The following is a 26,501-nucleotide window of genomic DNA, read 5'->3' as shown; positions in this document are numbered from 1 at the left end:
ACTACAAAAGAACAAGAAGTCAGGCCCTACCCTTCTTTCTGCAGGAAAAGAATTCAGTGCTTAGCAATATGTTCACCTCATGATGGCCACAGTTATTCAACTAAAATTTTAGGTGACCATGTAGTGCTGTTAATCAGGTGTTTTCATTCTACTGTGCTTTGGAAGTTGCTTCTGTATGTTATAGGAAAATCGTGGGCTTTTGACAGACATTTTTAGAATGAAGATTGCCTTCTTAGGAGCCCTCCTGGAAGTGGCGCTGTAGCTCAAATAGTAGAGCGCTCGCCTTGAGCTGAAGAGCTGAGGGACAGCGCCCAGGCCCAGAGTTCAAGCCCCACGACCGACAAAAAAAAAAAAAAAACAGGAGCCCTCCTGTTGGCCCTGTACCAGATCTGACTGCTTCCAGTGCTGCCTGTTTCATAGGTTATTATATGTTCAGTGTTGGAAGCAAGCGTGGGCAGGAAACTGAGACTCTTATCTCCAAAAATGCTGGAAATGGATCCGTGGCTCAAATGGTAGAGCAGTTAAAAAAAAAAAAAGCTCAGGGACAGCCCTCAGGACTGGCACACACACACACACACAACAAAAGCAAGCAGACTGTCACAATCAACCCACCTACTATGGTTGTCTCCTGACTGGATGGTGTGGAAAAACTGATGTGAGGGTCCCATACTAAAGAATCAGGTGACCGGCAGTGGGACAGGAGGGCTGTGGAGGACCTTGGTGGTGAGGAACCAGGAATCGCAGTTCCATTTTGCTTCTCAGACACGTCCAGAGACATCTTAGAAGTAGCAGAACTTGGAGGCAGTGATGAAAAATAAGAAGACGGGTAAAAATGTACACCGAAAGCACCAGAGTCACACCACTTCCCAGTGGAAGTCTCACACCCTCGAAGCTCAGAGTCATGAGGCAGTGAGTAGCTCAGTTCTTCTGAAGAAGCACACTCCATCTTTTGACCCCGCAGCTCCCCAAGACCAGAGTCCTGTGGCTGAGATTCCAAGTAGGAAAAGTTGTCTTCCATGTCCACCTCCATTGTTTTTCTTTGCTCTATCCATTCAAAGGGCGTTGATTTGGTTCGTATCACTGGCCCCTTTGAATTCAGACATCTTCCTGCTTTAGCAACAGATTCAGAATTAGGACATACCCCAAACAAAGAAGAGCTCAACACCAAACTTTGATGCTTCTGAAGAGGCTTCCCAACTGTTGGTAATGCCTTTGTCTGCCAGTTCAAGGCTGAGTTGGCATTTTTATTAGAATCATAATTTAGCTCCAGAAAGTCAAAAGAAAGGCTTGACTTGTCAGGGTGAAGAACTACCTCTGCCCTTGCACAGATTTCTTCAAGGGAAGAAGCTGACACTGTTTCTGTTGTTGTCCTTGGTTTGCTCAGTTGGCTCATGTTGGTTGGTTCTGTGACACTGAAATAGAAAGAGTAATGGTAACCCTACCAGGTCTCCCCAGTGTCACAGGAAAGAACATGTGGTTTCAAAGGTATAACCTGTACTCACTCTTTTGGTAATTTAGGAGAATAAGAGTCTATTTGCAGAGTGGGATCGTGCTCAGGAATTAAGCATTTTGCGTGAACCTTCAGGAGAAACAAGATTGATTTTTAGTGACGCAATGTCAATGCAATATCATGTATGTGCCAGTCCTGGGACTTGAACTCAAGGCCGGGGCTCTATGCCTAAACCTTTTTGCTCAAGGCTGGCACTCATGGTTAGCTTTGAACTGTTACTCAGCCTTCTGAGTAACTAGGATTATAGTTCTGAGCCATCAGTGCCAGACTTGAAATTTTTTTTTTTCCTCAGTTGTGGGGCTTGAACTCTGGGCCTGGGCGCTGTCCCTCAGCTCTTCAGCTCAAGGCTAGTGCTCTACCACTTGAGCTACAGCACCACTTCAGGTTTTCTGGTGGTTTATTGAGATAAGAGTCTCACAAACTTTCCTTGCCCAGGCTGGTTTTTAACCTCAATCCTCAGATCTCAGCCTCCTGAGTATCTAGGATTACAGGTGTAAACCACCAAAGCCGGGAAGGACTTGAAATACTTTAAATATTCAGCTGACCATGAAGTACTTTTTCAGAAATAAAAAAAATTCAGCCTTAAAAAAAAAAGAAATTCTGGGGCTGGGAAGGTGGCTCAGTGGTAGAGTGCTTGCCTTGCATGCATGAAGTCCTGGGTTCGATTCCTTAGCACCACATAAGCAAAAAGAAAAAAGCCGGAAGTGGCGCTGTAGCTCAAGTGGTAGAGCGCTAGCCTTGAGCTGAAGAGCTGAGGGACAGCGCCCAGGCCCAGAGTTCAGGCCTCACGACTGGACCCAAAAAAAAAAAAAAAAAGAAATTTTCAGGGCTGAGAATGAGGCTCAGTGATAGAGTACTTGCCCAGCATGCATGAAGTCCTGGGTCCGATTCCTTAGTTCCACATACACAGAAAAAGCCAGAAGTGGTGCTGTGGCTCAAGTGGTAGAGCACTAGTCTTGAGCAAAAGAAGCTCAGGGACAGTGTCCACCCTGAGACTGGCAAAAAAGGAAACAAAAAACAAAACACTAATCCTTACATAGTCTTCTGAATAGCTAGGACTGCAGGCATGGGCCAGTAATAACATACAGAATTTTTATTTAGCAGTCTTTTTTTTTTATTATTTTACTTAGCAGTCTTTATAAGCAAATATCTGATGAAACATTTGAGATCACAGTAAGGCAGGTCTAACCTGAAAAATCATTCAGGTATGACTTTATCACTCTTCTAACTTGCCAACAATCATATAAAACATAGGATCAGGATATATGCTTGCCCTAAGTATATTGCTCCTAAATTTAGCTGAAAATTGTTAGAAATTAATTTTTAATTTAAACTTCCTCAAATTATCCTTTTCCATAGGAGATTTTTAGTATAGCCCTATGCATGCCTGACACTCCAATTTAGTTGTGACAATAGAAAAGTCCACAGTTCTGAGATCTCTTGAACAAAAACAATTATGAAAAACATGGCATAATATTTAGCTTAAGGAAGTGGCGTTGCGGCTCAAGTGGTAGAGCGCTCGCCTTGAGCTGAAGAGCTGAAGGACAGCGCCCAGGCCCAGAGTTCAAGCCCCATGACCAAAAATAAATAAATAAAAATACTAGCTTAAAGCTTACCTCTCCTCCAGAGCATCCACCTCCAATAACATCCAAATGTCTCTTAAATAGTTCTAATACAGCACTGTAGACCAGTTCATACTGTTCCTGAAAAGAATCACAACCAGAAAAATGGAGAATTTTTTATTTTATTTTTTATTTTTTTTTATTTTTGTCGGTCATGGGGCTTGAACTCTGGGCTTGGGCGACGTCCCTGTGCTCTTCAGCTCAAGGCAAGCACTCTATCACTTGAGCCACAGCGCCACTTCCTGTTTTCTGGTGGTTTATTGGAGATAAGAGTCTCACAGACTTTCCTTGCCCGTGCTGGCTTTGAACCGCGATCCTCAGATCTCAGCCTCCTCAGTAGCTAGGATTACAGGTGTGAGCCACTGGCGCCCAGCTAGAAAATCTCTTTTAAACTCTGGGAAAGCATCCATCAGATACTAAGAGCAGACAAGGGACGTGGTCAGCATAAGTCATTAAGCTGTATAACAATGTTCTACGTAGCCCATTCTACATGACAGTATGCCTTTAGACTGCTAAACAGCTAAGTATTTTATTTAACTGTAGCTAGCTAATGTAAAAATCTAATGGCATGGGCTGGGAAGGTGGCTTAGTGGTAGAGCGCTTGCCTTGCATGCATGAGGCCCTGGGTTCCATTCCTCAGCACCACATAAGCAAAAAGAAAAAAGCCAGAAGTAGTGCTATGGCTCAAGTGGTAGAGCACTAGCCTTGAGCTGAAGAGCTGAGGGACAGCACGAAGGCCCAGAGTTCAAGCCCCACGACCGGACCCAAAAATAAAGATAAAAAATAAAAATAAAAAAAGAATATCCGGGCACTCCCATGGCTCACACCTGTAATCCTAGCTACTCTGGAGGCTGAGATCTGTGGAACCAGACACCCCAGGCAAGAAAGTCCAACCACCTAGTAAAGAGCCAGATGTGAAGCTGTGGCTCAAGTAGTAGAGTGCCAGCCTTATGCAAAAACGCCAAGACTGAGTGCAAGATCCTGAGTTCAAATCCCAGTACTGGTACAATATACAAACACAACAATCTAATAAATTTTCTAAAGGTGTTCTTAGCAGAACAATGTAACATCTATATCAACCAAAACTGTCATGCTTTAAACTTTTTTTTTGAATATTCAGACAGGAAGCACTCCTCTGGCTAGACTGCCATTTTGTGGTTACAGTGGTATCAGAAAAAGAAGCTACAACTATTGAGATATCTGTTCATCTAGTCACTGATAATGCCAAAATCTGAGGTCTTGTTCAGCTGTCTTCAAATCCTAAAAGGAAGGAAGCAATGGAATTTTTTTTTCCAAAATGGTATGGTTTTATTAGTTTACTATTACAGTTTGCATACCTGGGCTACATACTTCCTGGAGTCTTTACATATTTACAATGATCATCTTTTCAGTCTTACAGCACTAAAGCAGCTAATGCTTTCACCTCACATAAACTTCCTCCTACATGCTGAATACATAAACTGCCTGCAAGGCTGTGAGCACATGGGGGAAAAAAGTATTTTTTTTTCCACTGTAAAGTATTTTTTCCCAAAGCTATGTGGGGCAAAGAGATAACTTTTGCATTATTAAGTGTTCATTTTCCCTTTGATTCACAATTTCTAGATTAAAATATTTCAGTTGCCATTATCAGGTGCTCACTCTGTAAACCTAGGTACAAGTTTATTTACAAGAGCTTGCAGTCTGTGGAGAGGATTAGTGGTAGATTGCTTGCCTAGCACATGCCAGGTCCTGTGCTCTGTCCTCAGTACTCCAAAAGAGAAAAAAAGGGGGAAAGAAAGCTCTTGAAACACTTACCTATATGACTGTTCATTTATTTTGTGCCATTCCTGGGGTTTATACTCACATGCTCAAATCTGTTTGCCATAATCCTTACCTGAGTTTGAACTAATGAAGGCCTCTGTGTTCTCATTTCTTGGATCAAATTAAAGATGCTGAAGTTCTCTGGAATTATCTATCAAATAAGAAGAGAAAATACTCCTTTTTTTTTGGGTCCGGTCGTGGGGCCTAAACTCTGGGCCTGCGCACTATCCCTCGGCTCTTCAGCTCAAGGCTAGCGCTCTACCACTTGAGCCACAGTGCCACTTCCAGGTTTTTTCTTTTTGCTTATGTGGTGCTGAGGAATCAAACCCAGGGCCTCATGCATGCAAGGCAAGCACTCTACCACTGAGCCACTTTCCCAGCCCAAGGTAATACTCCTTTTTATCCTTGGTGACTAAATCATTGCCACTGTGACATCTTCCTCTCCTAACTGGAATAATGTCAGAGAAAGAACATGTACTTTGTTTTTGTTTTTTTTTGTGTGTGTGTGTCAGTCCTGGGGTTTGAGCTCAGGGCCTGGGTACTGTCCCTGTGCTTTTGTGCTCAAGGCTAGCACTCTACCACTGGAGCCACAGCTCCACTTCCAGCTTTTTGTCAGTTAATTGGAGATAAGAGTCTCACAGACTTTCCTTCCCCAGCTGGCTTAGAGCCATGAGTCTCTGGGATTATAGGTGTGAGCCACCAGTGGTTTATAATCACTTGTTTCATGATTTAGAGACTGGTATTTTCCTTAGAATAGATTGAAGAAACTCTGCACAGTGATTTCACATGGTAGGGAGGGCAGGTCTGATGTCCAGAACTAAAAATGAACAAATGTTCAGTAGATAAGCAAATATGAAAATTTAAATAAATGAGCAGATAAAGTCTAAAGCCCACTTGTTACAACTTCCCATTTCCTAACCCACAATAGCCGGGTGCTGGTGGCTCACACATGTAATCCCAGCTACTAAAGAGGGTTGTGGTTCAAAGCCAGCCCAGGCAGGAAAGCCTGAGAGACTTTTTTTTTTTTTTTTTGATCGGTTGTGGGGCCTGAACTCGGCCTGCACGCTGTCCCTCAGCTCTTCAGCTCAAGGCCAGCACTCTACCACTTGAGCCTCAGCACCACTTCTGGGTTTTTCTGTTTATGTGGTGCTGAGGAATCAAACCCAGGGCCTCATGCATGCAAAGCAAGCACTCTGCCACTGACCCACCTTCCCAGCCCCCTAAGAGACTCTTATCATCAATAAACCACCAGAAAACCAGAAGTGGCGTTGTGGCTCAAGTGGTAGAGCACTCGCCTTGAGCTGAAGAGCTGAGGAACAGCGCCCAGGCCCAGAGTGCAAGCCCCACAACTAACAACAACAACAACAAAAAAGATTTATTAATTAAATCTCAAAGTTTGTCATATGTTGAATCCATCTGCTAAAGCAGTATGGATAAAGACCGTGCAGATAACAATGTAATTTAGGGCAGTGCTCTCAAACTTTAGGAAGTACCCAACTCACCCAGAGAGCCTGCTGGACCTCCAGAACTACTGGATTAATTCACAGGTAAGGCCCAAAATATGTATTTTTAGGAAATTCTCAGGTTCTGATGATGCTTTTTGTCTGTGGACCCTACTTTACCATTCATTCTAGGGATCAAATTCAGGGCCTAATGCAAGTGTGACAAGCCTGCTAACACTGAGCTGCTAGACCCATCATCTTGGAAATGAGCTGAACCATCTGATAGAATGGGCCTACAAGTGAATTTTCTAAAAAAGATGAACCATCGGGGAGGGGACTATTCCTAAGGTTGAAAGCAACACAGTAAGCAAATAGGAAGTCCTTGCTGAGAGAAACTCACTCCATCCTTTAGCAACATCCATGTATAATCAACAGCACAAATGACGCCAGTCCTTCCACAGCCAGCACTGAAACAGATCACAGTACCATGAGCACTTGTAAAGATTAGCTGGGCAATTCCACCCACAGATTTGTGTGTGTGTGTGTGTGTGTGTGTGTGTGTTGTGTGTGTGTTGTGTGTGTGTGTGCGTGCGTGTGTTGCTGGTACTGGCGCTTGAACTTGGGGTCTCACATTCTCATTCTCACTATTTGTTCCGTTCAAGGCTAGTGTTCTACCATTTGAGCCAACCTCTCACTTCTGGCTTTTTGCTAGTTGGTTGGAGTTAAGAGTCTGCCTTCCCAGGCTGGCTTTGAATCACAATCCTCAGATCGCAGCCTCCTGGGTAGCTAGGATTACAAGTGTGAGCCACCCGGCTTCGTGTAAAGTGTGTGTGCCCAGTAGTGGGGCTTGAACTCTAGGTCTTACACTGTTGCTTAGCATTTTTCACTCAAGGCTGGTGCTCCACCACCTGAGCCACAAGCTCCACTCAACAACAGAGTTGAGGGAAAAAGAAACCTGGAGGCAATGAAACTTCAAATGTTTCCATTTTCCTGAGCAAACCACAACAGTAAACATCAGGCCAGGACTCAAGCAACTTATACAAGTCACTAGAGCTATATTGCTCAAAAGTAACAACAGAAAAACATGAATTTGATGCTCTGGTTACATTTCTCATAGACTGATTCTGCTCTTGACCTTTTCCTGAGCCAGTTCTCAGTGGAAAGTTCACATGCAGCACCCTACCTGCAGTGAATGCAGATGGGAACGTGGTCATTCTCTTGATAACAACGCACATCCCAGATAAGCTCCAGGAGAGGGTCTACAGATGATGGAACATCATGATCTGGCCAATTCTTATAATGAAACTGGTGGATGGTTCGAGTTTCCTATAAAAATGCAGGCAAAGAAGTTATGAGTCTGATTTAATTCTTCATAGCATTTTCTGCCATCTAGTCTGCTTTCTTTTCTATAGATCTCTGGCAACAAGAGTGCTTACGAGAACAATCAGAAGGACAGGAAGTCACTTACTCTCCTCCCCTCTTTTATTTTGCCAGTACTAGGGTTTGAACTCAGGGTCTGGGTGCTGTCCCGTAGCTTTTTATTTGTTTTGAACTCTGGGCCTGCGCTCTGTCACTGTTCAAAGCTAGCACCTCTTACCCCTTGAACACAGCTGCTTTTTTTGTATGGGTTTTTGTTGCTATTGTTTTGTTTTGTAAATAAGAGTCTCACAGACTTTCCTCCAGGGCTCGCTTTGAACTGCAAATAGCTAGGATTATAGGCATGAGTCATCCACTCCTGGCTTCTGTTTAAATGGAGATAAAAGTCTCGAAGGAGGGCTGGGAAGGTGGCTCAGTGGTAGAGTGCTTGCCTTGCATGCCTGAGGCCCTGGGTTCGATTCCTCAGCACCACATAAGCAAAAAGAAAAAAGCCGGAAGTGGCGGTGTGGCTCAAGTGGTAGAGTGCTAGCCTTGAGCTGAAGAGCTGAGGGACAGTGCCCAGACCCAGAGTTCAGGCCCCACGACCGGACCCATGATCCTCAGATCTCAGCCTCTAATGAATAGCTAAGATTACAGGCATGAACCCAACTCACTTACTGCTTTCTTATTCCAAATATCCCTATTTACAAGAAAGGTAAATATGGAAATAGTCCAAAGCAAAAATCTTCCCTAATAGTTTATCTCATATGGTCATGGACAGGCTGACATTAAATCCCTCTCCTTAGAAAGGGCAAGATAGGATCTAAATCAGCCCAAGCCCCTAAATTGGTCCCCGGTCTATTCCCGGTTCATCCTATGAATATTATCATTTTTATGTATGCATGATGTGGGACAGACCAGAGAATACAGATTACTCTATTACCTTTGAATATGAAGGCTTATTTTTTTGGGGGGGTCCAGTCGTGGGGCCTGAACTCTGGGCCTGGGCACTGCCCCTCAGCTCTTCAGCTCAAGGCTAGCGCTCTACCACTTGAGCCACAACACCACTTCCACCTTTTTTCTTTTTGCTTATGTGGTGCTGAGGAATTGAACCCAGGGCCTCATGCATGCAAGGCAAGCACTCTACCACTGAGCCACCTTCCCAGCCCCTGCTGTAGGCTTTTGAGCTTACCATGTATATATATATATATATATATATTTATTTATTTATAAAAATACTGTACAGAGGGATTACAGTTACATGAACAAGGTAATGAGTCCATTTCCTATTGAGCATTGTTACCCCTCCTTTGTTTTTCCTCTACCATCCCTTTCTTCCCCCAACTCCTCCCCCCTCATCCACCCCCCCAGCTTACCATTTCTAATCTACACTTACGCTATTGAACTTGGCTTTTAGTGTTCTGATCATATAATCAGACTTCCTTTTTTCAGCTTCCTAAGAAGAAGAAGATTGAAATATTAATAATTTCAAAGATAAGCTTTCTCAGAAGATCCTAGAACAAACATCAATCATACTTACACAGGATATGGAGAAAGGACCAAATTCCAGCTGTATCTCACCTGGCTCCGCCCAGTAGCGCTCACACTTTTTCTGTAACACAAAACCAAACAGTGATTTCTCTCAACATAGTCTAGACCACTTCTGGGTTTCTGGTGGTTTATTAGAGATATGAGTCTCACAGACTTTCCTGCCCAGGCTGGCTTTGAACCACAATCCTCAGATCTCAGCCTTCTGAGTAGCTAGGATTAAAGGCGTGAGCCACCGACGCCTGGCTTTTTTTTTTTTTTTTTAAGTATACTGGGAAAGTATATAAAAGAGGCCCTTCTTGTTGAAAAGCTTTTAGGACTCATTCCTCACTTGAACTAAGAAGATGATATGATTTTTACCCAGGTACACTTACAGAAAGTCCAGCTTCCAATTTTTCCTTCTTCCTTTACCTTTAGGTCTCTAGGTGCTAGGCAGCCACTCACCTTTCCCATTTCAAACTCCATGCAAGCCATAACAATGACCTGGGGAGGAAGAGTAAAAGAGAAAGAAACCGGCATATCTGCACAGGTAGAAAGGACACATGGGCCCTGAGTCAGAAGGGTTTCATCACTGTTTTTCTGTTTTGTTTTGTTTCTATAGCAAAAGAGAAATCCTGGTGACTGATAAAATGTTTCTCTTATTCTTCCTTTTTCTGTCCTCACTTCCTTTTATTTTCTCTATTCAAGTCAGCAAATTCTTGTTAGCAAAAGAGCTTGTCAAGGTATAAACTTTCGTTTCCTTGAACTAGAATGACATTTGAATAAAACATGCCTGGTCCTGAAATTCCGCCCACCAATAAGAAAAGCACTAGTTTTAATGGATGAGAAAGCTCAAGCACATCCTGATATCCCTAAGATGTCATCTCTTTGTCCTTAAGAATCAGGAGATGAAGCGTGAGCAGCAACGCTGTCTTACCAGGACGCCATATTCCCACACCATCCTCCAGAAGTCCAGAAGGGTTGTGCACAGAGGACCCTGTGTGGCGATGTAAGCCTTTGGCTCATAAACTCCCTGAAGGGGAACAGAAATTGCATGAAGTGAGTACTGAAAATACCTTCCTCTCAGTTCTCTTCCCAACCCCCTTCTTCAGGTTTGTAGAGAACTATCAAATGATTTGATTTCACAGTACCTTTATGAAGTTGGCATTGATGTAGCTGGAATCCTCATCAGAAGTTAGCAGGGACAGCTCTACCCGGCTATGATCATCTGAAATACAAAAGAACAACAGTGTAATTAAGAAGGCTGACATAGAAGGTTCAGTCAGGGCCTAACTCTATGAGTGTTTGGTGACAGAGAGCAAATGAATGAACGAATGAATGAATCATCAATGGTACAATTATCAACAGTACAATCTTTTTTTTTTCCACCAGTCCTGCGGCTTAAACTCAAGGCCTGTCCACTGTCCCTGAGCTTCTTTTGCTCAAGGCTAGCATTCTACCACTTGAGCCACAGCGCCACTGCCATCTTTTTCTGTTTATGTGGTACTGAGGAATTTGAACCCAGGGCTTCATGCATGCTAGGCAAGCACTCTACCACAAAGCCACATTCCCAACCAATAGTACTATCTTTGCAATCACAAATAGTACATTCTGATCTGCTGGTTAAATATATGTGGTTGAAACAGGGCTCACGCCTCTAATCCTACCTACTCAGGAGGCTGAGATCTGAGGATCACAGTTCAAAGCCAGCCAAGGCAGAAAAGTCCTGGTGAGACTCTTTATCTCCAATTAATTACTCGAAAACTGGATGTGGCACTGTGGCTAAAAGTGATAGAGTGCTAGTCTTGAGTAAAAGAGCTCAGGCCCTCAGCGCCCAGACCCTGAGTTCAAGACCCCAGCTAAAAAAATAAAAAAAAAAAAAAAGGAAAAAGAAAGAAAAGATAGATGATTGAAATTCAGAGAAAGTATAAGTTTAGAGGGAAAAATGGAACTTACAGGGCAAAATATCCTTATATCTATTTTTCTTGAAATTCTTGGGTCTCTGAGCCACAGTAGTGGGGTAGGTTTTGTCTGCCTTGTACTTGGTGGACTGCGTTTTCAGCTTCTGTAATAAAATTCCAAGAACAGTTAGTTTTACTAAATAAAGGAGGTAAAAGGCTAATGCTAGAGAGCTTTCTTTCTCCACTTTCTTTTTTTTGGGGGGTGGGGGGGGGCCGGTTGTGGGGCCTGAACTCTGGGCCTGGGCGCTGTCCCTCAGCTCTTCAGCTCAAGGCTAACACTCTACCCCTTGAGCCACAGCACCACTTCTCGCTTTTTTTTTCTGCTGCTTATGTAGTGTTGAGGAATTGAACCCAGGGCCTCACGCATGCAAGGTAAGCGCTCTACCACTGAGCCACCGTCCCAGCCCTCTTTCTCCTCTTTCCAAACACTGCAGCTCAAGTCTTTTAGCATCCTCTGGGGTGTACTGCTTTCAGAGCAGGGCATCGGAACAGCAAGTAAAAGGAGAAGTAAAAGATCACAATTTTTGCAGCTGAGCCACAGATAACAAAAACTTAAAGGTGAAACTGGTAAGTATTTAAGGAAGCAAATACCTTCTGAAAGCAAGCTAAATGTTCCACCTAACCAGCAGACACTAAAACTTGATTTATTTTCCTTACAGCGGCTCTGCACTACACTAGTCAACAGGAAAGTCAATAAGTTCCATCAGTCTTTTTACTGATGACTTTTTTTTTCCTAAATGGAAATGAAGCTAAAGCAAACTCTGTCTACATCTATTGAAATGCAAATGTTTCCATTCCACGGTTTTTGGTTTTGGTGCCAGTATTCAGGCTTGAATCCAGGTCCTCCGGGCTCATGGCTGGTACTCTACCACTTCAGCCCAGCCTCAAATAATACTCTTAATAGCATCTGGGACAGGCAGGAAATAATTCAACAGTACTGAACAGGAGTCCTCATGATAATAAAGTAATTTCCTTAAAATGATTCCCATTTTCTAGTACTATACTATGGAACAAAACTTAGGTTAGCCGGGCACTAGTGGCTCACGCCTGTAATCCTAGCTACTCGGGAGGCTGAGATCTGAGGATCATGGTTCAAAGCCAGCCTGGGCAGGAAAGTCCATGAGAATCTTATCTCCAATAAACCACTCAGAAATCTGGAAGTGGTATTGTGGTTGAAGTGGTAGAGCGCTCGCCTTAAGCTGAAGAGCTGAGGGACAGTGTCTGGGGGCCCTGAGTTCAAGCCCCACAACCGACAAAAAAATAAAAGGAAGAAAAACAACTTGGGTTAGAAGAAGCAATTCCTCTTTGGCTCTATGTTAGGAATTATTCTTGTTCTAAATTTCATCTTGCTCATCGTTCAAAGAAACTATAGGTACTAGAACTAAGTCTATGTGAGACCTGGTCAGTTTCCAAAAGCAAAGGGAGAAAAGCATCTAGGATTATCAATAAAAATATCTGCTTAAGCTAAAAAAAATAATTTTCATCATTTTCCCCACTATTCAGTAGAAGGTTGATTATATGAGAAACATGAGTTTCTCCCATGGGCTACAACCCTGGGCCATCTCAGTCTTTTTTTTTTTTTTTTTTGTCCATCATGGGATCTGAACTCTGGACCTGGGTGCTGTCCCTCAGCTCTTCGGCTCAAGGTGAGCACTCTACCACTTGAGCCACAATGCCACTTCCGGTTTTTTTCTGTTTATGTGGTACTGAGAAATCAAACCCAAAGGCCTCATGCATGTGAGCAAGCACTCTACCACTGAGCCACCTTCCCAGCCCCCATCTTCTCAATCTTTAGCTTCTGTTTTGAAATTTCCTCATTCCTTGGCCCTTATTAGTCTAAATTACATCTTGCTTCTCTTCCTTGTTTGACTCGTCTTTGCCACTTCCCATTATATCCTTTTAGTCCTCTCTTCTGTTCTGTCTTCTGATTGAGAATTACTCCGTTTTAGCATGGTATCCTCAAATCTTAGCTCCAGTGGTTAGCTTTTCAGGAGGCTGTGATCTTGGGATCAAAGCCAGCCTGGGCAGACAACTCAAGAGACAAGTCTTACCTCCACCAACGAGCCAGAGGTGGAGGTGTAGCCTAAGTAATAGAGCACCAGCCTTGAGTAGAAAAAAAGCTAAGGAGCAACCCAAGGCCTTGAGTTCAAGTCCCAGTACCTGTATAGAGTACACACACACACACACACACACACACACACACACACACACACACGCACGCATGGAGACCAAGTGTACTCATGGAAGGCGTATAGGTGCTTGTTGATTTATGTAACTGATTCAGACTTACTTACATTTCAATCCTAACTGTTTGCCTTGTGTTTTTGTCTCCCTTTGGCCTCACTCTCCTTTCTAGTAGAATGGGACTGCATCACTACATCTTGGGAATATGTAATTTATCTTTAATTTTATAAGTCTCATAGCTAAGTGTTTGCCTTGAGTCTCACAGGCAGCTTTAGACTTCAGCTTTTGATCCGCAGATGCTGCACCACAGTTCAAATATAGACTTGAACTCTGGAGAATGCTGGCATTTTGAGTCTTCGAGGACTCTTAGTGTTGGATTAAATGCATTTTGCTTTGTAAGATGGCCACGAGTCTTTAGGGATAAGGGACAGAATGTTCTAGGTTAGGTATAAAGTTTCCCCATGGATTCAGGTCCTGGAGACTGGGCTGATACAAATGGACAGACTTTGGGGGAGTGCATGGATCCTGGGAGCTCTGACCTAATTGATGGATTAACGCCCCAGTGGGCCCATAACACAGTGACAGGACGAGGTAGAGCAGCCTGGTGGAAGGAGGACATTAGAGGTGTGTTCAGAGGGTGTACTCTGTCCAGTTCCTGTCTGTTGATGTCTTTCTACTTTCTGGGACCACGAAGAGAGTAACTGCTCCCCTGTGCTCACTCGGCAGTGATGGCTCAGTATCACTGCAGCCCCGCAGCCAAGCAGCCGTGGACAGAAGCCATGGATAGCTGAGGCAAATCTTTCCTCTCTTAAGCATTCTGCATGGCTCTGATACAGCAGCAACTAATGGACATGCCATCCACAAGTATGACCGATACTTAACTGTAGGGTCTTTCACTTATAGCCAGCTACCAGGGCTGATGCTGATCTTCACTCGTTTCTTTCTCCGCTCATTCATTAGGCATAATTATGTCATCTGTGCTTTGCACATTTTTCCTAAACTCAAAACAATTTCAGAGCTGGGTGCAGGTGGCTCACGCCTGTAATCCTAGCTGTGGCTGAGATCTGAGGATTGCGGTTAGAAGCCTGCCCTGGAAGAAAAGTCCATGACACTCTTATTTCCAATTAACCACTCAAAAAACTGGAAGTGGTTTTGAACTGTGATCCTCGGATCTCAGCCTCCTGAGTAGCTAGGATTACAGGCATTAGCCACTGGCGCCCGGCTTACATAGTTCTTTAGTCTTGCATTTGCATCATGGGTTGAATCCTTCTGGGTTTCCATAGTTGGAGCAGGAAGGGACGCTGGACTGCTATCTGTACATCATATTCGTATACCAAGATAGAAATACTAGTGACCTAATTTAGAAATTTCAGAACATTTAACTAACACCAGGCACATAGGAAACTATACAGTGTTTCTACACTCATTGACCTTACGCACCCTCTGAATGGTCATTTTCACACTGCCATGCAAAGATTTAGATTTCTTGAAGAGAACTTTCTGGAAATCTCCAGAACATATCCCAGAACATGCTCCTTGTCATACTGTGTTCTTGTTGGGTTTTAGTTGTTGTTTTTGCTTTGCTGTAGAATGCTTTCCAAGAATGCTACAGACAAAGTCTTTCCAATGATTTTGATAAAATATCACAGATACAGGCTCTGAATGGGTGTAGTACATTCTTGTTTAGCCTCCACTGAAACCTTCCACAAGGAACAAAATGGCTTTCTCTTTTCCTATTGCTTTCTCTCTCCTGGAGTCCTCAGGCTGGGGACATCATACAGAAAACACCTACAGAACGGATAACCTACTGTGGAAATTCTGAATTTTCCCCTGATGTCAACCCAGGGTCAGACCACGGCAAAGCACTTTTTTTTTTTTAATTCCTCTTCTCTCCCTGCCAGACACCAGGCTCCAGTGCCCAACAGAGAATGGAGCAGTGCAGAGTTGGCAGAGCTGACAGACCACAGTAGTCTGGGGAGAGGTCATTGTGCTAACTCCATAGCATGTACTTGGAATAGGTGTCACTCCCAGAAATCAGGGGAGCCTGAAAATAGGAAGAAAATAGTAGAAGAGAGAAAGTAAAAGTAGCCTAGCTACTCAGGAGGCTGAGATCTGAGAATTGCAGTTTGAAGCCAGCCCAGGCAGACAAATCCAACAGACTTTTATTTCCCACTAACCAGCAAGAAAATGGAAGGAGAGGTGTGCTCAAGTGATAGAGCACCAGCCATGAGCAGAAAAATGTGAAAGTCTGAACCTCTGAGTTCACACCCCAGTACTTCCACACGCCACCATGCAACCTCCCCCCCACCCCCCACACACACTGAAGGAGAAAGCTGGACTATGTGGGGTGGGTTGAAGTTTGGGAAGAAGGGAGGTGGAAGGGTAAAAGGATTTCTCTGCCAGCCAACAAAGTGAGGAATAACTCCCCAGGAGGCGGCACTGTTAGGAACACCAGGGAAGAGTGGCTGAGAGAATGGAGTGGCGAGCTCCTAGATAGGGTGGGATGGGTGGAAAACTAGATTCCCTGTGTGCTCATAAGCTAACTCATTCACTCAGCTTGCAGATTTGCGCCCCTCTCACCAAGAAACTACCACAGATGGGATCCTGGCCTCAAGAAGTCAGGACTAAGCTTTTTGTGTAGGTTGTGGGACTTGAACTCAGGGTTTAGGTGCTGTCCCTGAGCTTTTCTCCTCAAGGACAGTGCACTACAACTTTGAGCCACAGCTCCATTTTGGTTTTCTGGTGGTTAGTTGGAGATAAGAGTCTCACAAAAGAAAGAGAGAGCCGGGCGCCGGGGGCTCCTGCCTGTCATCCTAGTTATTCAGGAGGCTGAGATCTGAGGATTGAGGTTCAAAGCCAGCCTGGGCAAGAAAAGTCTGTAAGACTCTTATCTCCAATAAACCACGAGAAGGGCTGGGAAGGTGGCTCAGTGGTAGAGTGCTTGCCTTGCATGCTCAAGACCCTGGGTTCGATTCCTCAGCACCACATAAGAAAAAAGAAAAAAGCTGGAAGTGGCGCTGTGGCTCAAGTGGTAGAGCGTTAGCCTTGAGCTGAAGAGCTGAAGGACAGCGCCCAGACCCAGAGTTCAGGGCCCACGACCGGACCCCCCCCCCAAAAAAAAAACCACGAGAAAACTGCAAGTGGCTCTGTGGCTCAAGCAGTAGAGTGCTCACCTTGAGCTGAAATGCTGAGGGACAGTGCCCAGGACCAGAGTTCAAACCCCACTAACCGACAAAAAAGAGATTGGGAGGGGACTGGGAAGGTGGCTCAGTGGTAGAGCATTTGCCTTGCATGCATGAGGCCCTGGGTTCCATTCCTCAGTACCACATAAGCAAAAAAGAAAAAAGCCGGAAGTGGCGCTGTGGCTCAAGTGGTAGAGGGCTAGCCTTGAGCTGAAGAGTTGAGGGACAGCGCCCAGGCCCAGAGTTCAGGCCCCATGACTGGACACCCCCCCCCCCCCCGCAAAAAAAAAAAGAGATGGGGGAGAGAGAGAGTATGCAAGCGCGAGCGAGAGGGAGAGAGCTGGGTACTGGTAGCTCACACCTAGCTATTCAGGAGGCTAGATCTGAGGACTGAGGTTTAAGCCAGACCAGGCAGGAAAGTCTGGGAGACTCTTTTTTTTTTTTTTTGGGGGGGGGGGGGTCCAGTCATGGGACCTGAACTCTGGGCCTGAGTGCTGTCCCTCAGCTCTTCAGCTCAAAGCTAGAGCTCTACCACTTGAGCCACAGCGCCACTTCCAGCTTTTTTCTTTTTTGCTTATGTGGTGCTGAGGAATCGAACCCAGGGCCTCATGCATGCAAGGCAAGCGCTCTACCACTGAGCCACCTTCCCAGCCCTGGGAGACTCTTATCTTCAATTAACCACCAGAAAACAGGAAGTGGAGCTGTGGCTCAAAGTGGTAGAGCATTATCCTTGAGCAAAATTGCTCAGAGACAGTGCCCAGGCCTGGAGTTCAAGCCCCATGACCACCAACAACAAAGGCACTCAGACTTTCCTGCCATCAGCACCTGGCTTGTGCATGTTTTTCTATCTCTAAACTGAATTAAGGTCATTTTCAAAAGAGAACAAGAAGAGAGGGAGAAGGGAAGGAGGGAGGGAGAGAGCAAGGGAAAAAGAAGAGAGGGAAGGAAAAGAAAGAGGTAAGGAAGGGAAAGGAGGGAGACAGGAAGAAAGGAAAGGAAAAGAAAGGAAAGGAAAGGAAAGGAAGGGAAAGGAAAGGAGGGGAGGGAGGGGAGGGAGGGAAGAAGAAGGGGGGGAAGGAAGGAAGGAAGAGAAAGAGAAGAGGAAGGGAGGGTAGGTTTCTCTGAGGAAGTAACCATGAATGGACAGCAGAATTCCTGAATGCTAATGAGGGAGAGGAATGCGGGAATGATGAAGGCACCGAATGCTGAAAGGAAGTTAGCCACCTTCCTCTGTCTCAGGGCAAGGCCCGAGTACCTGGCATTGCCTGGCTGCCAGACACATCAGGGCTGTCAGTCCCATCACAGATCCTAGCCAAGCAGGAGAGAGGGCCTATGGGGGTGCGGGGGGAGAAGGGGAGAGGTAATACAGGGCATCGGCCCAGAAGTACCCAGATCTTTTGGTAATTCCCATGTCCATCACCACTTAGATGACTGGTGGCCAGGTGTCACAGAACGAGCCCTGAAACCAGAAGCATCCTGTCCTGAGAGAATTCATTTAGGCCTTAAGACAGATGGAAAGCCCTATGATTTAATAGTGCCGGTTGCACTGTCCACGCTAGCCATCCCTCCCCAAAGCTACAGAACACCCGTGTCTGGGCTGAGGGCAAGGCTGTTTTTCCACCGGAGGACGTGAGTCAGTGAGCCGTGAGGTTCCACTAAATCCCCACCCAACACAGGCTGTTCAAATTAGAAGCCAGGGAAGCAAGGAAGTGATGAGTACCGTGGGTACAGTGTGGGTGGAGGCTGGCTGCGGGGAGGAAGGAGGTCTTCTAGGTCAGACCTGATCACGGGCTGGAGGTCTTCTAGGTCAGACATGATCACGGGCTGGCCCCTGAGATAGCTGCTTTAAGTTTATACGCACATCTTTTATGTACTTTTCTAAGTGTATGCTGTAGTTCTCAATTGGAACCAGCTTAAAAACATAAAACCTAAGCCAGGTACTAGCCTCCAAACTATTTTAGAGGCTGAGATCTGAAGATCGTGGTTCAAAGCCATCCCAGGCTGGAAAGTCCATGAATCTCTTACCTCCAGTTAGCCACCCCCGAAAAACTGGAATGGAGCTGTGGCTCAAGTGGGAGAATGCTAGACTTGAGCAAAAAAGCTCAGGGACTGTGCCCAGACCCCAGTTCAAGCCCCAGGACCAGCACCCAAACAAACAAAACAAACAGAAACAAAAACAACCTATGAAAGTTCTTAAGCAGAGAAGACATGACCGTATTCTGTATTATGAAAAGATCCCTTGGGGAAGTAGAGGTGTTACTTAATTAGCAGAGTAACTGCTTGAGTGGAAAAGCCAAGTGAGCAGATGAGGCCCTGAGTTCAAGCCCCAGTACACACAGGGGGAAGAAAATGAAAGGTGGGGCAAAACCCGAAGCAGAGAAACCAGATGGAAGGTAGCTGCTATAATTTGGTAGCCTGAGCTTAAGAGAGGTGAAATATTAGAGATGTAGACTGCACTATTTATTTAATTTATTTATTTGTTGTTGTTATTGGTTGTGGGGCCTGAACTCTGGGTCTGGGTGCTTCAGCTCAAGGCCACAACACCACTTCCAGCCTTTTCTGCTTATGTGATGCTGAGGAATCGAACCCAGGGCCTCATGCATGCTAGGCGAGCACTCTACCACTGAGCCACCTTTCCAGCCCCTAGACTGCACTATTTAAACAAACAAACACATAAACAGAATAAAATGCTGGTATTACCCCTCGGCTCTTTTTCCCACCGAATTTGGCTCGGGATTGGTAATCTAGAGGCCCGCACATACTTCCTCTCTACCCACTCTGTAGTAACTCAGGAGTTCGTGCTGCCTGGACACCGGTGGCTCAAGCCTGTAATCCTAGATACTCAGGAGGCTGAGATCTGAGGATCTCGGTTCAAAGCCAGCCTGGGTAGGAAAGTCTGTGAGACTCTTATCTCCAATTAATCACAGAAAAAGTCAGAAGTGGGGCTGTGGCTCAAGCGGTAGAGTGCTAGCCTTGAGCAAAAGAAGCTCAGGGACAGCGCCAAGGCCCCAAGTTGAAGCCCCATGACAAAAAAAAAAAGCATTCATTCAGCCTGGCCAGCCATGATGCTGAGCTGAGCTGAGCCGAGCTGACAGCAGAGGCCTGGCAGCAGAGTGCTAGTCTTAGAGGGCAAAGGCATTTTTCACGGTTGTTATTTATTAACTTACTTGGTGGTATTGGGTTTGAACTCGGGGCCTTACACTTTCTACCAGCTGAGTGATATCCCTAGTCAGTAAAAGATTTGTTTATTCCATTCACTAAAACCAAAACCAAATTCGGCACATAGTAGGTGTTCAATAAGTATTACAAGGGGCTGGGAAGATGGCTCAGTGGTAGAGCACTTGCCTTGCATGCATGAGGCCTTGGGTTCGATTCCTCAGCACCACATAGGCAAAAAGAAAAAAGCCAGAAGTGGCGCTGTGGCTCAAGTGGTAGAGCGCTAGCCTTGAGCTGAAGAGCTGAGGGACAGCGCCCAGGCCCAGAGTTCAGGCCCCACGACCGGACCCAATAAATAAATAAATAAATAAGTATTACAAATGACTGCCTTTTTTTTTTGAGGCACGTTGGCCCTAAGTTGGCCAAGCTGCCTCCTGGGTAGTCCTGTTCATCCCCAGGTAGCTGGGAGCACAGTCATGCGATGCCATGCTGGGCTCACGTTTTTTTTTTTTCTTCTTCTTCTTTTTTTTGGGGGGGTCCGGTCGTGGGGCCTGAACTCTGGGCCTGGGCACTGTCCCTCAGCTCTTCAGCTCAAGGCTAGTGCTCTACCACTTGAGCCACAGCGCCACTTCTAGCTTTTTCTTTTTGCTTATGTGGTGCTGAGGAATCAAACCCAGGGCCTCATGCATGCAAGGCAAGCGCTCTACCACTGAGCCACCTTCCCAGCCCTGGGCTCATATTTAATTGGTTATTATAACTATTGTTTTTTGTTGTTGTTTTTTTTTGGTCCAGGCCATGGAACTAGAAGTCAGGGCCTGGGCTGTCCCAGAGCTTTTTTCAAAAGTCAAGGCTAGCTCTCTACCACTTGACCATAGCTCTACTTCTGGCTGTTTTTGGTGCTTAATTAGAGAGTAAGAGTTTCATGGACTTCTCTGCACAACTGGCTTAGATCTACAATCCTCAGACCTCAGCCTCCTGAGTAGCTAAGATGACAGGTGTGACCCACTGGAGCCTGGAAGACTATTGATAATCTTCACAAGGCTCTTGGGTAGGACATAAATTACGATCCCCATTTTGTAAGTTAGAAAACAGATTTGGAGACATTAAGGAACATGTCTGGTTGTCGGGATCAAGTCCATCCCCTTGTTTTTTCCCACTTCACATCTAAAACGCTGAGGCTTAATGCTCCTATAGTTCTGAATCACCAGTTGGAAGTGTTCCAAAACACATGATCAGTATTATCCAACACTGGGTGTCATCTGACGTGCCAGGTTCCTGGGTGAATGAGGCCTGGCCAGTGGCCTGTGGACTCATCGACCTGCCCAGCACCATCTAGCACTCACGTCTCTCTCCATGCCCTCAGTTGTCCACTTGTCACACCCCCCCCCCACCTCCCCCCCGGCCTCAGCCAGTTCACCTCTCCAAGCAATAAAAGCGGAACCACATCTAGACTCAAGTGGTAGAGGGCTGGGAAGGTGGCTTAGTGGTAGAGCGCTTGCCTTGCATGCCTGAGGCCCTGGGTTTGATTCCTCAGCACCTCATAAGCAAAAAGAAAAAAGCCGGAAGTGGTGCTGTGGCTCAAGTGGTAGAGTGCTAGCCTTGAGCTGAAGAGCTGAGGGACAGCACCCAGGCCCAGAGTTCTGGCCCTACGACCGGATCCCCCCAAAACAAACAAACAAACAAAAAACAAAAGGGAATACTCAAGCTTAAAAATTCCACAAATAATTCTGGTTCTCATTTCAGTTAAAAGTTCATGATCTATTTACCAGAAATACATCTGACAAAGGCCTACTATCCAAAACATACAAGGAATTAACCCCTCCCAAAGCTAATAAACCAATTACTAAATGGGCAAAGGAGGTAAAAAGAGACTTAAGAAGTAAAAATGGGGGCTGGGAAGATGGCTCAGTGGTAGAGCGCTTGCCTTGCATGCACATAAACAGGAAAAAAAAAGCCAGAAGTGGTGCTATGGCTCAAGTTGTATAGCGCACTAGCCTTGAAGTAAAGAGCTGAGGGACAGCGCCCAGGCCCAGAGTTCAGGCCTCATGACTGGACTCCCCTCCAAAAAAAAAAAAGAAGTAAAAATGGTAAATAATAGTCAACATCCCTGGCCATAAAGAAAATAACTAATAACTAAAATACTCTGAGATTCCATCTCACCCCAGTTAGATAGGCCAACATTATGATTTCTAAGAACAAATGCTGGTGGGATGTGGGGAAAGAGGAGCCCTTCTGAACTGTTGGTAGCAAAGTAAACTAGTACAGCCAATCACTCTGGAGGGCAATTTGGAGGTTCGCAAAAAACCAGAGATTTTTCCCTATAACTCAGCCATACCACTCTTGGGCATTTACCTAGAACATCACAAGTCAGGATAAGGTAAAGACGTGTACATCCATATTCATTACATATTTACTCCTGGCTACTTTACAATAGCCAGGTTATGGAAACAGCCTGGATGCCCTACAATAGATGGATGGATCAATAAAAATTTTACTTATCCACCAGAAGGAATAAGATTAGGGCTGAGAAGGTGGCTCAGTGGTAGAGCGCTTGCCTTGCATTTTGAAGCCCTGGGTTCAATTCCTCAGCACCACATAAGCAAAAAGAAAAAAGCCGGAAGTGGTGCTGTGGCTCAAGTGGTAGAGTGCTAGCCTTGAGCAGAAAAGCCAAGTGAGAGAGGTCCTGAGTTTAAGGCCAGCACCGGCACAAAAAAGAAACGTTAAAGGAAATCCTGTTACTACAAGCACACATGTTCTAAAACAGAGAAAAAAGTGGCAATGAGTAGTTCTGATGCTCTTCAAATGGAATCACATAGGAGGCTAAAAACATAAGATCCATGAAAAGTTAACTGTGGTCCTTTTCCTCCTAATTAAAGTTAGTAATTTGTACCAGATACCAATGGCTCACAACTATAATCCTAGCTACTCTGGAGGTAAAGATCTAATGAGCAGGGTTACAGTCCAGGCAGAAAAGTCCATGAGACTTTTATTTTCAATTAAGGATCAAAGAAAAAGCTACAGGTGGAGCAGTGGCTCAAGTGTAAGAATATTGGCTTTGAGCAAAAAGCTCAAGGACAATGCCTAGGCCCTGAGTTTTAAGCCATAGTACTGGCACAAAAACTTAGTCATTTGAAGCATAAATTATAATCCCTCCCAGGGAACACCAGACATCAGTTGGTATTAGTATCTACATATCTGGAGTTTTATATTCCTCTGGGGAATTCCTAGTCGAATTCAAAAGTAGCAGCGAACAAAACAGCACAAGCATGATTTCTGCTTTACTTAAAATATCCATGAACACCACAGAGCAGTCTGACTCCTCCACGTCCTCCCTTGTGGTGCTGGGCACCTATTCCCCAAGGGCCATTTGGTCTGGAGAAGTTGCCACAACAAGTAAATAGGATAAGAGTGTGCGCCACAGGACTCACCAGAAATTCACTGGCAATCTCCTCACTGTTCACTTGCTTGCTTTGGATGGTATGCAGGAACTTCTGCAGAATTTCTCTTTGGTCCATGCTGTTGGACAAGAGAAGCAGTCTGTGAGAGAGCTGGAGGGTGTACAAATGTGTGTCAGGGCCCAGATACCACCAAGAAGCTACCTCTGCTGCCGGAGCTTAGCACGCTGAAGGTTGTGGTTTAGTGACATCATCAAAGCCTAGAGGAAATTAGTGCGAAAGCAGCCTGTGGTCACACTATACACAGAGCCATCACCCCTGGCAGGGCCCTAGCGCCTTCCTCCTAGCCGAGGAGCCTGGCTACAGCTCATGAACAGACACAAGGCTCACCAGGACTTCAAATGTGGTCTCAGCTCTGAGAATGTTCCACCCCATCACCTTGAAGTGAGATTTACCTCTCATTTTGCTTCTCAGAAGAGAGCCAGAACTACAGGTCTGAGGGGTGAGTTCTGCCTCTCCCCACCTCCAGAGAACACAAAACCCCTCCCATACTGAACAAACTGCGGAAAACAGAGGACACTGCTAAGCAGTTGTGCAGCTCCTACCTGGACTGTGACCAGGTTCTTGTCACAATGGTCCGTCATCATCCAAGTAGTGCAGTTTAATTCAGAACTCTTCCATCTGTCACACAGACATCAAATTCGCTCTTGGATGAAATAAAATGGGCTGCTTCTCAGCCTCCTCTCCCGGGGCTGGGGTGTGGTGGCATTCTCAGCACTTCAGTCCCCTGCCATATGTGAGCTTCCTGTGGTTGTATGTGCTGGTGTGCATGCACACGAAGCCAGCGGTCCTCACACAGCGAGTGCAACCAGGCAGCTAGTGGACGCCCAGGCACTGCTGGCCAACAGTGAAGGGACAAATGAAAGCAAAAGGGGCCCTTGGCTGAGACGTAGAGATTCCAGGTCAGAAAGTTAGCAGAGACACTGTTTTGTGAATGAAGCTGTCCTGTGTGGGGTCTTTTTTTTTTTTTTTGGTCAGTCGTGGGGCTTGAACTCTGGGCCTGGGCACTGTCCCTCAGCTCTTCAGCTCAAGGCAAGTGCTCTACCACTTAAGCCATAGCACCACTTCCAGTTTTCTAGTGGTTTATTGGAGATAAGAGTCTCATGGACTTTCCTGCCCGGACTGGCTTTGAACTGTGATCCTCAGATCTCAGCCTCCTGTGTAGCTAGGATGACAGGTGTGAGCCACCAGTGCCCGGCCCTGTTTGTGGTCTTTTGGCCATACAGGCCAACTATTCTAGAAAAGCCTCCCACATTTATTCACATGAATTCTCTTCTCAATGGGTACAAATCTACCTAATATCTAACTCCAAAATAACTAGATCTTTGAGGGTAGAAGTTAGATAAATAATACATGAACAAAATGAGTCTGGCTGGTCACCAGTAGCTCTCGCCTATAATCCTAGCTACTCCGAAGGCTGAGTTCTGAGGATAGAGGTTCAAAGTCAGCCCAGGCAGAAAACTTTTTTTTTGAAAGGTTGTGCAAAACTATTGTATTTACAAAATCAGCACAAAAGTGAATGCAACACAGTCACTGTACATGCACACTTCATTCACATCTTCCACCATGAAAAGGTTGTAATGCCACAAAAAGGCGGGGGCAAGCTTCACCAACAGCTGCTAAGCACTGAAGCCACATGTGATACTGGAATGGACAAATATTGCCCAAGGGAGATTCTACTGTGAATGCTGAGACAGGTTGAAGGCTATTAAACACAGTTATTCCAATCTTTTGGAGCCCCATCAACTTGTGTTTGAGTATGTGACTTTTCTTCCAACTTGTGGTCTTAAACTTCCATTTTACAAAATCCAGAAGGAAATACGAAAGAAATCAAAACAAGAGAGGTCATATTAACCAGGAGTTAGCGTATGAAGATATAATTAAGATGGAGAAAGAAAGTCAGAACATTAAAATGGTACAACTTGCTTTGTTAGTTGTTGAAACCAGTCCTACATTAGAAGTTAGATAATATACACAATTATTTTCAAGTAGATTGCTTATGTTGTTCTAACATGTCTTTCTCATCAATGCACTATTAAGCTAAGCAAACCTCTACAAAAGAACAGTCCCTTACAATAGCAGCACACACTACCGCTACCTGCAAAGCTGTCAGTCTCAAAAGACTTAGTGAATGAAAAGAAACAGAAGTGGATAAGTAACATATTAAGGAGGAATACTGGGAATTAGAAGATTCATGCAGTTCAGCTCTTTGAATCAGCCAGCCAGCTTGCTAGCGATGAGGGATGGTTTCCGCTGAGGAAGGTCCTGTGGAGTGGGAATGTGGTCCCCAGTGACCTCTGTCTTGTCCGGAGCTGCAGTGGGCAGTTGCTTGTTCTTCATCTTTGCTTTAACCATGTTGTAATCTCCAGAATCAAACTATTTTTGCCCTTTCTGTAATCGTTTCCTTAGAAAATCTGAACCCACAGGCTTCTGTCCCAGGGAAGGATATCTTGCTTTTAATTTTGCTTCTTCAGCTTTCTCTGGACTAGTCACTTTATCTTCCATTTCCTTTTGCTCCTCGGCTGAGGCTGCCTCAAGGACTTCCGTGGACATGATGCTCCTTAACCCTATTCCTCCACCTCCGCGATGTCTCCCAGGCAGAAAACTTATACAATTTTTTTCTCCAGTTAACCAGCAAAAACTCAGAAATGGAGGCATGGCTCAAGTGGTAAAGTGCCTGTCTTGAGCAAAAAAGGCTAAAGGAAAAAAAAAATTAGCCTATGCTGGTGACACACCTGTAATCCTACTCAGGAGGCTGAGATCTGAGGATTGCAGTTTGAAGGCAGCCTGGGCAGGAAAGCCTGTGAGATTGTTATCTCCAGTAAACCATCAGAAAACCAGAAGTGGTGCTATGGCTCAAAGTGGTAGAATGCTACAGCCTTGGACAAAAAAACCTCAGAGACAGTGCCCAGGCTTTGAATTCGAGCCCCAGGACCAAAACAAAGAAAAAAACTGAGTTTCGTGTGAAACCCAAAAGGTGAAAAAATACTGTGAAATAACTCAACCTCAATCACCTAACTGAAAGGCCATTTCCTGCACAGACCACTCCAGCAGCAGAGAACACACTGAAGGAGAAAACAAAAATTTAAACTACTTCATCGTTCACAATTTTTTTTTTTGGCCAGTCCTGGGACTTAAACTCAGGCCTGGGCACTGTCCCTTGAGCTCCTTTTTCTCAAGGCTAGCACTCTACCACTTGAGCCACAGATCCACTTCCGGCTTTTTCTGTGTAGTAGTACTGAGGAATCGAACCCAGGGCTTCATGAATGCAAGGCAAGCACTCCACCACTAAGCCCACTTCCCAGC

The 26,501-nt window shown here is 45.1% G+C and overlaps 1 protein-coding gene and 1 pseudogene across 8 annotated transcripts in view; both read right to left on the bottom strand.

The window, feature by feature from the left end:
• The window catches only part of Ptpn22 (protein tyrosine phosphatase non-receptor type 22), a 46,182-nt gene extending 22,314 nt beyond the window's left edge, over positions 1-23,868 (bottom strand). For 6 of the 8 annotated variants that reach the window (XM_042692342.1, XM_042692341.1, XM_042692347.1 and 3 more), the window contains exons 1-14: positions 23,340-23,388; positions 23,169-23,256; positions 11,214-11,322; positions 10,409-10,485; positions 10,195-10,290; positions 9,723-9,761; positions 9,271-9,342; positions 9,127-9,186; positions 7,558-7,700; positions 6,775-6,841; positions 5,006-5,083; positions 3,127-3,213; positions 1,503-1,579; positions 613-1,412 (exon numbers count right to left, since the gene is read on the bottom strand). In XM_042692342.1, coding sequence (XP_042548276.1) covers positions 613-1,412; positions 1,503-1,579; positions 3,127-3,213; positions 5,006-5,083; positions 6,775-6,841; positions 7,558-7,700; positions 9,127-9,186; positions 9,271-9,342; positions 9,723-9,761; positions 10,195-10,290; positions 10,409-10,485; positions 11,214-11,322; positions 23,169-23,256; positions 23,340-23,386 — 1,840 coding nt within the window. In that variant the 5' untranslated portion in view covers positions 23,387-23,388. The other 2 variants (XM_042692346.1, XM_042692345.1) reach the window with 2 other exon arrangements.
• Positions 23,869-24,664: 796 nt separating this feature from the next.
• Positions 24,665-25,748, bottom strand: LOC122118371 (annotated as a pseudogene).
• Between the last annotated feature and the right edge of the window lie 753 nt (positions 25,749-26,501).

This window comes from Dipodomys spectabilis, unplaced genomic scaffold (assembly GCF_019054845.1).
Source record: "Dipodomys spectabilis isolate Male_0828 unplaced genomic scaffold, ASM1905484v1 ptg000148l, whole genome shotgun sequence".
NCBI classification, from domain to species: Eukaryota; Metazoa; Chordata; class Mammalia; order Rodentia; family Heteromyidae; genus Dipodomys; species Dipodomys spectabilis.
Note: the sequence above shows the minus strand (reverse complement) of the source record. Positions and strands in the feature narration are given on the sequence as shown.